This window comes from Taudactylus pleione, unplaced genomic scaffold (assembly GCF_031769625.1).
Source record: "Taudactylus pleione unplaced genomic scaffold, aTauple2 ptg001525l, whole genome shotgun sequence".
NCBI lineage: Eukaryota > Metazoa > Chordata > Amphibia > Anura > Myobatrachidae > Taudactylus > Taudactylus pleione.
In genome coordinates this window covers 298998-313617 of record NW_028285922.1, presented here as the reverse complement: position 1 = coordinate 313617, position 14620 = coordinate 298998, and the positions used below count along the sequence as shown (strand labels likewise).

Sequence of the window (14620 nt, the reverse complement as noted above, 5' to 3'; positions counted from 1 at the left end):
GGTTATGTGTTCCAGGACTGTATAATGTATATTGGTTATGTGTTCCAGAACTGTATAATGTATATTGGTTATGTGTTCCAGAACTGTATAATGTATATTGGTTATGTGTTCCAGGACTGTATAATGTATATTGGTTATGTGTTCCAGGACTGTATAATGTATATTGGTTATGTGTTCCAGGACTGTATAATGTATATTGGTTATGTGTTCCAGACCTGTATAATGTATATCGGTTATGTGTTCCAGACCTGTATAATGTATATTGGTTATGTGTTCCAGAACTGTATAATGTATATTGGTTATGTGTTCCAGGACTGTATAATGTATATTGGTTATGTGTTCCAGGACTGTATAATGTATATTGGTTATGTGTTCCAGGACTGTATAATGTATATCGGTTATGTGTTCCAGGACTGTATAATGTATATCGGTTATGTGTTCCAGGACTGTATAATGTATATTGGTTATGTGTTCCAGGACTGTATAATGTATATTGGTTATGTGTTCCAGGACTGTATAATGTATATTGGTTATGTGTTCCAGACCTGTATAATGTATATTGGTTATGTGTTCCAGGACTGTATAATGTATATTGGTTATGTGTTCCAGGACTGTATAATGTATATTGGTTATGTGTTCCAGGACTGTATAATGTATATTGGTTATGTGTTCCAGGACTGTATAATGTATATTGGTTATGTGTTCCAGGACTGTATAATGTATATTGGTTATGAGTTCCAGGACTGTATAATGTATATTGGTTATGTGTTCCAGGACTGTATAATGTATATTGGTTATGTGTTCCAGACCTGTATAATGTATATTGGTTATGTGTTCCAGGACTGTATAATGTATATTGGTTATGTGTTCCAGGACTGTATAATGTATATTGGTTATGTGTTCCAGGACTGTATAATGTATATTGGTTATGTGTTCCAGGACTGTATAATGTATATTGGTTATGTGTTCCAGGACTGTATAATGTATATTGGTTATGTGTTCCAGGACTGTATAATGTATATCGGTTATGTGTTCCAGGACTGTATAATGTATATCGGTTATGAGTTCCAGGACTGTATAATGTATATCGGTTATGTGTTCCAGGACTGTAAAATGTATATTGGTTATGTGTTCCAGGACTGTATAATGTATATTGGTTATGTGTTCCAGGACTGTATAATGTATATTGGTTATGTGTTCCAGGACTGTATAATGTATATTGGTTATGTGTTCCAGACCTGTATAATGTATATTGGTTATGTGTTCCAGGACTGTATAATGTATATTGGTTATGTGTTCCAGACCTGTATAATGTATATTGGTTATGTGTTCCAGAACTGTATAATGTATATTGGTTATGTGTTCCAGGACTGTATAATGTATATTGGTTATGTGTTCCAGGACTGTATAATGTATATTGGTTATGTGTTCCAGGACTGTATAATGTATATTGGTTATGTGTTCCAGACCTGTATAATGTATATTGGTTATGTGTTCCAGGACTGTATAATGTATATTGGTTATGTGTTCCAGGACTGTATAATGTATATTGGTTATGTGTTCCAGGACTGTATAATGTATATTGGTTATGTGTTCCAGAACTGTATAATGTATATTGGTTATGTGTTCCAGGACTGTATAATGTATATCGGTTATGTGTTCCAGAACTGTATAATGTATATCGGTTATGTGTTCCAGAACTGTATAATGTATATCGGTTATGTGTTCCAGGACTGTATAATGTATATCGGTTATGTGTTCCAGGACTGTATAATGTATATTGGTTATGTGTTCCAGGACTGTATAATGTATATTGGTTATGTGTTCCAGGACTGTATAATGTATATTGGTTATGTGTTCCAGGACTGTATAATGTATATTGGTTATGTGTTCCAGGACTGTATAATGTATATTGGTTATGTGTTCCAGAACTGTATAATGTATATTGGTTATGTGTTCCAGGACTGTATAATGTATATTGGTTATGTGTTCCAGGACTGTATAATGTATATTGGTTATGTGTTCCAGGACTGTATAATGTATATTGGTTATGTGTTCCAGAACTGTATAATGTATATTGGTTATGTGTTCCAGGACTGTATAATGTATATCGGTTATGTGTTCCAGAACTGTATAATGTATATCGGTTATGTGTTCCAGAACTGTATAATGTATATCGGTTATGTGTTCCAGGACTGTATAATGTATATCGGTTATGTGTTCCAGGACTGTATAATGTATATTGGTTATGTGTTCCAGGACTGTATAATGTATATTGGTTATGTGTTCCAGGACTGTATAATGTATATTGGTTATGTGTTCCAGACCTGTATAATGTATATTGGTTATGTGTTCCAGGACTGTATAATGTATATTGGTTATGTGTTCCAGGACTGTATAATGTATATTGGTTATGTGTTCCAGGACTGTATAATGTATATTGGTTATGTGTTCCAGGACTGTATAATGTATATTGGTTATGTGTTCCAGGACTGTATAATGTTGTATTTCCACTGACTGTACTATAGTTGATATTTCTTATATTTGTAATTGATTTACTTCAATAAAGGAGAAAAAAATTTGATTGAAAAACAAACAAAAATAAGTAAATGTTTAGGTGACAGGTTGGGACGGGAACTACGATCAGATGCTGCTTTTATTCTATTCCCAAACTCTGGCTAGATAACGGAGGAGTGTACGGCAGCTGGGGATCACTGCGACCACCTCACCCGTGTTAGCCACTCCTGTGCCCACCGGGATGGGGATATATGGGTGAAAGGTGCTGGGAGAGTGACACTGGGCTTAGTGGTGTCACGGAGGGTGGACACCTAGAGAACTGGATAAGAGAACCCAGCGACAGCCGTTATTTGTATAACGAGGACATTTACCTCCATGGTGAAGGTTTTTCCGGAGCCAGTCTGTCCATATGCGAAGATGCAGACGTTGTACCCATTGATGCACGAGGTGACTACCGGCTCTATCTCCAGGAAGACCTAGTGCCAGGAGAGAAGTCACAGAGTCATAGGTCTGATATAACCTCTCACACTCCCCCCTGCTCTCTGCCTATGGATGTATTATATACCTCTCACACTCCCCCTGCTCTCTGCCTATGGATGTATTATATACCTCTCACACTCCCCCTGCTCTCTGCCTATGGATGTATTATATACCTCTCACACTCCCCCTGCTCTCTGCCTATGGATGTATTATATACACCTCTCACACTCCCCCTGCTCTCTGCCTATGGATGTATTATATACCTCTCACACTCCCCCTGCTCTCTGCCTATGGATGTATTATATACCTCTCACACTCCCCCTGCTCCCTGCCTATGGATGTATTATATACCTCTCACACTCCCCCTGCTCCCTGCCTATGGATGTATTATATATACCTCACACTCCCCCTGCTCTCTGCCTATGAATGTATTATATACCTCTCACACTCCCCATGCTCTCTGCCTATGGATGTATTATATACACCTCTCACACTCCCCCTGCTCCCTGCCTATGGATGTATTATATACCTCTCACACTCCCCCTGCTCTCTGCCTATGGATGTATTATATACACCTCTCACACTCCCCCTGCTCTCTGCCTATGGATGTATTATATACCTCTCATACTCCCCCTGCTCTCTGCCTATGGATGTATTATATACACCTCTCACACTCCCCCTGCTCCCTGCCTATGGATGTATTATATACACCTCTCACACTCCCCCTGCTCTCTGCCTATGGATGTATTATATATACCTCTCACACTCCCCCTGCTCTCTGCCTATGGATGTATTATATACACCTCTCACACTCCCCCTGCTCTCTGCCTATGGATGTATTATATACACCTCTCACACTCCCCCTGCTCCCTGCCTATGGATGTATTATATACACCTCTCACACTCCCCCTGCTCTCTGCCTATGGATGTATTATATATACCTCTCACACTCCCCCTGCTCTCTGCCTATGGATGTATTATATATACCTCTCACACTCCCCCTGCTCTCTGCCTATGGATGTATTATATACACCTCTCACACTCCCCCTGCTCTCTGCCTATGGATGTATTATATACACCTCTCACACTCCCCCTGCTCTCTGCCTATGGATGTATTATATACCTCTCACACTCCCCCTGCTCTCTGCCTATGGATGTATTATATATACCTCTGACACTCCCCCTGCTCCCTGCCTATGGATGTATTATATACCTCTCACACTCCCCCTGCTCTCTGCCTATGGATGTATTATATACACCTCTCACACTCCCCCTGCTCTCTGCCTATGGATGTATTATACAGCTCTCACACTCCCCCTGCTCTCTGCCTATGGATGTATTATATACCTCTCACACTCCCCCTGCTCTCTGCCTATGGATGTATTATATACACCTCTCACACTCCCCCTGCTCTCTGCCTATGGATGTATTATATATACCTCTGACACTCCCCCTGCTCTCTGCCTATGGATGTATTATATACACCTCTCACACTCACCCTGCTCTCTGCCTATGGATGTATTATATAGCTCTCACACTCCCCCTGCTCTCTGCCTATGAATGTATTATATACCTCTCACACTCCCCCTGCTCTCTGCCTATGGATGTATTATATACCTCTCACACTCCCCCTGCTCTCTGCCTATGGATGTATTATATACACCTCTCACACTCCCCCTGCTCTCTGCCTATGGATGTATTATATACACCTCTCACACTCCCCCTGCTCTCTGCCTATGGATGTATTATATACACCTCTCACACTCCCCCTGCTCTCTGCCTATGGATGTATTATATACACCTCTCACACTCCCCCTGTTCTCTGCCTCTGGATGTATTATATACACCTCTCACACTCCCCCTGCTCTCTGCCTATGGATGTATTATATATACCTCTCACACTCCCCCTGCTCTCTGCCTATGGATGTTTTATATATACCTCTCACACTCCCCCTGCTCTCTGCCTATGGATGTATTATATACCTCTCACACTCCCCCTGCTCTCTGCCTATGGATGTATTATATACCTCTCACACTCCCCCCTGCTCTCTGCCTATGGATGTATTATATACCTCTCACACTCCCCCCTGCTCTCTGCCTATGGATGTATTATATATACCTCACACTCCCCCTGCTCTCTGCCTATGGATTTATTATATACCTCTCAACCATCAATCTGACCAAAGAGGAATAACACTTCCACTCAGACATAATTCATGTATGAGATGCACAATGTGGCAGGGTGCACCATAAGACCCCGGGACCAGAGTGGGTCAGGGGTTCTCGCCAGATCTTACAGAAGCTGCTCCTGATATAGAGTCTGTAACAGTGATAGGTCACTGGCACAGTGGTTAGCATTATATATATACAGGGTGACAGTGGTTAGATCATATACTGTGTGTATATAAATATATATATATTAGGGGTGAGCGGGTTCGGTTTTACTCAGTTTTACTCGGTTCTTATCGCCACTTTACCGCAAATTCGGCTCGATTTTATTCGCTATCCAAAACACGTGTTCGGCGATAGCCAATAAAAAGATCCGAGTAAAACCGAACCCGCTCACCCCTAATATATATATATATATATATATATATGTATATGTATATGTATTGTGGTAGTATCACCAGAGATGGTGCTGGTGAGCAGCAGATTCTGTGTGGGACAGGACAGATCCGCCCACACAGAGTAGAAAAGCATTGTGGGAAGAGGCCTAATTGCTGCCTTGTGGATAGAGCTCAGGTGTGGGCTGATGAGAAGGCAGACCAGTCAGGCTGCTGTTGGAAACAGTCTATGTAGGATTGTGGCAGCCAGAGAGCCCAGTGAAGCTGAGCGTGCCATTGGGGGCCAGGAGGCCTGTGTCTGGATCTTGCAGGAGGCAAAGGGGGACCACAAACTCTCGGACTGTGTGACAAGAAAGCATTGAAGCTGCAGGCTGAGGAAGCCAGGACCTATATCTGTATGATACAGCGCAGGCCACCAGGACTGACTGTGTTTATGTAGCTGTGGCAGCAAAGCCAGGCTGGAGCAGGCAGAGACTTTGTTGGCAGACTAGCTGCACCACATTAGAGAGGGCTCAAGAAGGGAGTTAGACCCCCTAAATGGGCTAGGTTGTTTATTATTTTCTGTTACTTTGTGTTGTACCCGTTTTTCCCTACTGGAAGTAAAGCACCATCTCCTTTATTTTACTTGAAAGCCGTGTGTGGACCCTCGTTAAGCACCTAAACACTGCACCAATCCATCCTCTGCCGAGCCAATTACCCCCAAGATATCACATTTGGTGGAGAATGTGGGCATAAAGATTCTATGCACACAGGTCTACGCAACAAGATCTGCGCAGAAAGTGGATTACAGCAGCTAATGGAAATATGGATGTTTACTGCACCTGCATAGTGGACTCAACAGTGCACTGCTCATCAGGCTGGTGAGTGAAGATAAGTCTATTATGAAGTGTTGTTTAAACCAAAAAATTGTCTGCAAATGTGCACTATTGCTGCAGTGTACATCTTTTCCTTGGAAAGGAAGATAAATAAGTGTTACACAAGTTGCTGGAGAATTGTTTGCTTATGGGAGAGGCAGAGTTTGCCAGAAACAGAAGTAGAGTATTCAAGTGTTTTGCTAAACTGAAAAGTGCAACTATATTGTCTGTGAAGAAAAATGTTTTGCTGTGTTGAAAATACTTTTGAAGGCAAAGTGTTATACAGTGAAAACAAAAACAAGTTGTTTCTGTGTATTTTGTGCCAAGAATCGTGGGAAATAAAAAGTAAAATTCTAAAGGCAGAATTCTTGTTACAATGTTTCATTCTCAGTCTAGAAAAATAGAAAACCCGGGCTGGAGTTTACAGTCTAAATGTGAAGAAAGTCGGTTACATGGAAGGGATTTAAAGCTGTTTGACATTCTCTGTGATGAATCCTTTCAAGTTGATAGGGTAAACAGTGTTATTACGTTGAAAGAGACATTTACAAAGCAGAATAAAGATGTCAGTGTTTGTGGTCAGTGTATGGTGCAAGGTCCGTCGAGAAAGGACTAGATCAGCCTGGAAGAATATGACAGTATGCGTAAAGTTTTGAATAAAAGACGTATTATGCTGGGAAGGTTGATGACTTAATGGAACAATTGGCTGATGAGAGAAATTTTCATGAGCAAGCTGAAAAGAAATTACGGAGTGAATTGTCCTCTTTGAAAATGGCATTTGAGCAGGAAGAAATTAAAAAAAAAGGTGAAGTTCTTACAGAGACAGACCTCAAATTGGCAGCTATGTCTGAGTGCCTTGAGGAAGCTAAACTTTTCAAATGTGTTACAAAGTATGAGAATGATGTGCTCCTAGCAAATAATGACTTGTTAGAGCAAGATGTTGTGGAGTTGCAGTAAAAGTGTGTGCTACTTAAGCAGGAAGTGGAGGAATTGAAAGAATGTGTCCAGAGACATCGGAGTGATTCAGAGCGCACGTAAGTGAAAGTGGCAGATCTGACTCTGGTGTTAAAAGGAAAAGACTCTTTAATTGTGTCCACTTAAGTAAAGCTTAAAGATTGTGAACTGGAGAAAAGTTCTCCGGCTAAAAAGTTTTGTGAAGTAAAAGAGAAGTATCTCCAGATGGTCCGTCTTAAAGTCAGCTGTAAGGAGCAAGTACAAACTCTCCAATACAATTTGGCTGCAGCTAGAGCAGTTTCAGAATGTCTGATGGAAAGACATTTATTCCTGGAGGACAGTCTGTATAAAGCCGCAAAGCAAAGTAAATCTTTGGAGAGAGAGCTTAACCTTGCCCATGGCAGGACTTGGAAGTTGCAAGAAAAGAGTGAGAACATTGAGAAGTGTCTGCTAAGTACACAGAACCAGTTGCAAAGATTCCAAGTGGAGAGGAATACCAAAGAAATGGAGTTGCATTGTGAATTAAACATGACAGAGTTTGAAATAATTGTACAAAAGTTGAGACTTGCTGAACATGAAGTTGTGGAGCACAATCTGCTGCAATCTGAGAGCAAGTTGAAAGGCACCATGGTGAAAATTGCCCAGCTGGAAGAGCAGCTGCCTGCGGCTCAGAAAACGTTCCACATGGTAGTGGGAAAATCACAAGAGGAAAAGAAGTTAAATAACATTCTGAAGTTGAATTCTGGACCTAAAATGTCGTCCGATGACTTAGCTGAACCCAGTGTGGCAGAAGTACATAAACACAAGCAGCAATGGTTACAGATTGATCCTGAAAAGGCTGTCACGCAGAGTGACATGCTACCGGTGCAGAGTGTCTTGTGTGATGAGCAGCGGACAATCAGTGAAATGCGGGAACTAAGATGTTCCAGAATGATGTCTTTCAGCAGTAATGGGACCATAGAGATGTCCTCATTAACGATAACAGTGTACAAGAAGGGACAGAAGTATCGGAGTTTAGAAATTCCCTAAAGGTCCATCTTGGAAAAGTGGATGAGATTCCTTGCAGTGACTTTCAGCTTACAGTAATAGCTGAGGGTATGAAGTCCTCCAAAAGGGGCACAGGTCCAGATTGCAAAACTGTGTCCGAAGTTGATAATAAAGAACTGACGTATACAGATGGTGATCACATGACCTGTGAAGGAAAGGTATAGGATGTACAAAATTCTATGAAGATAGTGATGGCTTCAAAGGATGAGACTCTCTCTTGTTGCCGGGTGTTCAGAGTGATGAAAAGGTGACTCAATCACACAGTTTTGAAGGGCAAAGCAGAATCTTGGAGAAAGTTAGTTAATTCGGAGAGTCTTGTGAAGAATAATACTCGTGTATGTGAAACAATGCCTTCATACAAGCCGGATGGAATTTGCAGTACTGCTGAATTTATCTGTGAGGAAGTGGTGGTCTCATATTACAAAGCTTGAAGCAAAATGTCCAGCTAAAGTGAACTGGAAAATAAAGACCTCTGTGGAGAGTGAACTTCAACCTGTGCTGGTGGAACATGTTAAAATTGTTCATCAGATTTTCAAGGCTCAAAATCTGGAGCACAAGAAAGTCCAAGAGATCTATGCCTTAATGAAGTGGCAGATAGCCATCAAAGCCGTGAGATAAATTATGTGGATCAATGGAGTAAATATTCAAGTATCCTATGTGGACACGGGAGTCCGGAATCTGAGGGTGACTGTGCCAGTACGTTGTCTGTTGACATAAAGCCAAGGTGGAGAATTTAAGATGCTGGTGACTCTCAAGATACTGATAGCTCCTCTTGTTTCAAGGGGCCATCAGTAAATTATGCCAATAGCCAATACAGGGCTTCAAGGGTGCAGGTTAAATATGGGTCAAGTAGAAGTTGCCAAAGAGATGTGCCTTTAATAGGTTTAAGGGGCAAGAGTAAAGATGAAGTATGTCACTTTGGGAAAAGTAACTTCAAGTTCTTGATGCCTGACTTGGTACCCAGGGATGACCCTCAAGTACTGCATAAAAAAAGCAAGAAGTACCATTACTACCATAAAGTGAGGAAAAAAGTTTGTAGGGAAATAAATTCTGGAATCTGGAGGATGATACCCCCACAGATCACCAGAGTCTGTATGACCGTGGATACAGTGGATTTCCCTCTTGAAAAGAGTGAAGAGGGACTTCGCAATGAGAATGCCTCGTCCCATGTAGCTGAACCCAGGGGTTTCAAGCTGGGGAGGGGGATATGTGGCCTGGTATCCCGATTGAAGGGATGCCAGGCACGGACAGCCGCGCGGGGGGGGGGGGTTAGGTTTAGGGCTCCCGAGGGGACTTAGGGCTAGGCGACCCCTGGGGGACTTAGGTTTAGGCGACGGAGAAGGGGGGGCCAGGTTTAGGCACTTAGAGGGGGGATTAGGGTTAGGCACTGGGGGGAGGTTAGGGTTAGGCATCCCAAAGGGAAGGTTAGGGTTAGGGGGTTAGAAATAGGTTAGTGAATACTTACCTTTGACAATCGGGATTTCCTCCTCTGTCGGGTTGCCGCTGTCGGGATTCCAACCGCCGGGCATGGGTCTGGCGGTAAATCATACAGATTCCCTATATCTGTATGATACAGGGAAGGCCACCAGGACTGTGTTTGTGTAGCTGTGGCAGCCAAGCCAAGCCAGGTTGGAGATGGCGATAGACCTGCAAGAAGCAGGCAGAGACTTTGTTGGCAGACTAGCTGCACCACATTAGAGAGGGCTCAAAAAGTGAGTTAGACGCCCTAAACAGGGGATAGGTTGTTTATTATTTTCTGTTCCTTTGTGTTATACCTGTTTTTCCCTACTGGAAGTAAAGCACCATCTCCTTTATTTTACTTGAAAGCTGTGTGTGGACCCTCATTAAACACCAAAACACTGCACCAATCCATCCTCTGCCGAACTAATTACCCCCAAGATATTACTATATATATATATATACACACACACACAGATGTGTCCACACACATCTTACCTTCGTGCACTACAAGTGGCGATTAACAACGCGTGAGCGCCAAGTGACTCGGTAGCACTGAGCGTCTCTTCGTGCAACTTGTCCCCTTACAATGTGATTTATTTGCTAATGCTGGACATACACTATACACTGATCTGTCTATCACTAATGCTGGGCATACACTATACACTGATCTGTCTATCACTAATGCTGGGCATACACTATACACTGATCTGTCTATCACTAATGCTGGGCATACACTATACACGTATCTGTCTATCACTAATGCTGGGCATACACTATACAATGATCTGTCTATCACTAATGCTGGGCATACACTATACAATGATCTGTCTATCACTAATGCTGGGCATACACTATACACTGATCTGTCTGTCACTAATGCTGGACATACACTATACACTGATCTATCAATAATGCTGGGCATACACTATACAATGATCTGTCTGTCACTAATGCTGGGCATCCACTATACACTAATCTGTCTATCACTAATCTGGGCATACACTATTCAGTGATCTATCACTAATGCTGGGCATACACTATACAATGATCTGTCTATCACTAATGCTGGGCATACACTATACACGTATCTGTCTATCACTAATGCTGGGCATACACTATACAATGATCTGTCTATCACTAATGCTGGGCATACACTATACAATGATCTGTCTATCACTAATGCTGGGCATACACTATACACTGATCTGTCTATCACTAATGCTGGGCATACACTATACACTGATCTGTCTATCACTAATGCTGGGCATACACTATACACTGATCTGTCTATCACTAATGCTGGACATAAACTATACAATTATCTGTCTATCACTAATGCTGGCCATACACTATACACTGATCTGTCTATCACTAATGCTGGACATACACTATACAATTATCTGTCTATCACTAATGCCGGGCATACACTATACAATGATCTGTCTATCACTAATGCTGGGGATACACTATACAATTATCTATCACTAATGCTGGGCATACACTATACACTGATCTGTCTATCACTAATGCCGGGCATACACTATACACTGATCTATCTATCACTAATGCTGGGCATACACTATACACTGATCTATCACTAATGCTGGGCATACACTATACACTGATCTATCACTAATGCTGGGCATACACTATACACTGATCTATCACTAATGCTGGGCATACACTATACACTGATCTGTCTATCACTAATGCTGGGCATACAGTATACACTGATCTGTCGATCACTAACGCTGGGCATACACTATACACTGATCTGTCTATCACTAACGCTGGGCATACACTATACACTGATCTGTCTATCACTAATGCTGGGCATACACTATACACTGATCTGTCTATCACTAATGCTGGCCATACACTATACAATTATCTGTCTATCACTAATGCTGGCCATACACTATACACTGATCTGTCTATCACTAATGCTGGACATACACTATACAATCATCTGTCTATCAATAATGCTGGGCATACACTATACACTGATCTGTCTATCACTAATGCTGGGCATACACTATACAATTATCTGTCTATCACTAATGCTGGACATACACTATACAATTATCTGTCTATCAATAATGCTGGGCATACACTATACACTGATCTGTCTATCACTAATGCCGGGCATACACTATACAATTATCTGTCTATCACTAATGCCGGGCATACACTATACAATGATCTGTCTATCACTAATGCTGGGGATACACTATACAATTATCTATCACTAATGCTGGGCATACACTATACACTGATCTGTCTATCACTAATGCTGGGCATACACTATACACTGATCTGTCTATCACTAATGCTGGGCATACACTATACACTGATCTGTCTATCACTAATGCTGGACATACACTATACAATGATCTGTCTATCACTAATGCTGGCCATACACTATACACTGATCTATCACTAATGCTGGGCATACACTATACACTGATCTATCACTAATGCTGGGCATACACTATACACTGATCTGTCTATCACTAATGCTGGAAATACACTATACACTGATCTGTCTATCACTAATGCTGGGCATACACTATACACTGATCTGTCTATCACTAATACTGGGTATACACTATACAATTATCTGTCTATCACTAATGCTGGGTATATACTATACACTGATCTGTCTATCACTAATGCTGGGCATACACTATACAATGATCTGTCGGTCACTAATGCCGGGCATACACTATACACTGATCTGTCTATCACTAATGCTGGGCATACACTATACAATGATCTGTCTATCACTAATGCTGGGCATACACTATACAATGATCTGTCTATCACTAATGCTGTTCATACACTATACACTGATCTGTCTAACACTAACGCTGGGCATACACTATACAGTTATCTATCACTAATGCTGGGCATACACTATACAATTATCTATCACTAATGCCGGGCATACACTATACACTGATCTGTCTATCACTAATGCTGGGCATACACTATACACTGATCTGTCTATTACTAACGCTGGGCATACACTATACAATTATCTATCACTAATGCTGTGCATACACTATACACTGATCTGTCTATCACTAATGCTGGGAATACAGTATACACTGATCTGTCTATCACTAATGCTGGGCATACACTATACACTGATCTGTCTATCACTAATGCTGGGCATACACTATACACTTATCTGTCGATCACTAATGCTGGGCATACACTATACACTGATCTGTCTATCACTAACGCTGGGCATACACTATACACTGATCTGTCTATCACTAATGCTGGGCATACACTATACACTGATCTGTCTATCACTAATGCTGGACATACACTATACAATTATCGGTCTATCACTAATGCTGGGTATACACTATACACTGATCTGTCTATCACTAATGCCGGGCATACACTATACAATTATCTGTCTATCACTAATGCCGGGCATACACTATACAATGATCTGTCTATCACTAATGCTGGGGATACACTATACAATTATCTATCACTAATGCTGGGCATACACTATACACTGATCTGTCTATCACTAATGCTGGGCATACACTATACACTGATCTATCACTAATGCTGGGCATACACTGTACACTGATCTATCACTAATGCTGGGCATACACTATACACTGATCTGTCTATCAGTAATGCTGGGCATACAGTATACACTGATCTGTCTATCAGTAATGCTGGGCATACACTATACACTGATCTGTCTATCACTAATGCTGGACATACACTATACAATGATCTATCACTAATGCTGGGCATACACTATACACTGATCTGTCTATCACTAATGCTGGGCATACACTATACACTGATCTGTCTATCACTAATGCTGGGCATACAGTATACACTGATCTGTCTATCATTAATGCTGGGCATACACTATACACTGGTCTGTCTATCAGTAATGCTGGGCATACACTATAACACTGATCTGTCTATCACTAATGCTGGGCATACACTATAACACTGATCTGTCTATCAGTAATGCTGGGCATACACTATAACACTGATCTGTCTATCAGTAATGCTGGGCATACACTATAACACTGATCTGTCTATCACTAATGCTGGGCATACACTATACAATTATCTATCACTAATGCTGGGCATACACTATACACTGATCTGTCTATCACTAATGCTGGGCATACACTATACACTGATCTATCACTAATGCTGGGCATACACTATACACTGATCTATCACTAATGCAGGGCATACACTATACACTGATCTATCACTAATGCTGGGCATACACTATACACTGATCTGTCTATCACTAATGCTGGGCATACAGTATACACTGATCTGTCTATCACTAATGCTGGGCATACACTATACACTGATCTGTCTATCAGTAATGCTGGGCATACACTATAACACTGATCTGTCTATCACTAATGCTAGGCATACACTATACACATCTGTCTATCACTAATGCTGGAAATACACTATACACTGATCTGTCTATCATTAATGCTGGGAATACACTATACACTGATCTGTCTATCACTAATGCTGGGCATACACTATACACTGATCTGTCACTAATGCCGGGCACACACTATCCACTTATCTATCTATCACTAATGCTGGGCATACACTATACACTTATCTGTCTATCACTAATGCTGGCCATACACTATACACTGATCTGTCTATCACTAATGCTGGACATACACTATACAATTATCGGTCTATCACTAATGCTGGACATAC

General features: G+C 41.3%; 1 protein-coding gene across 1 annotated transcript in view; it reads right to left on the bottom strand.

Moving 5' to 3' along the window:
• Positions 1–14620, bottom strand: part of LOC148442427 (kinesin-like protein KIFC3) — a 448407-nt gene that overhangs the window by 143991 nt on the left and 289796 nt on the right. The window contains exon 14 of the mRNA XM_088463959.1: positions 2889–2993. Within this exon, the coding sequence (XP_088320085.1) occupies positions 2889–2993 (105 nt within the window). The remainder of the gene's footprint in view (positions 1–2888; positions 2994–14620) is intronic.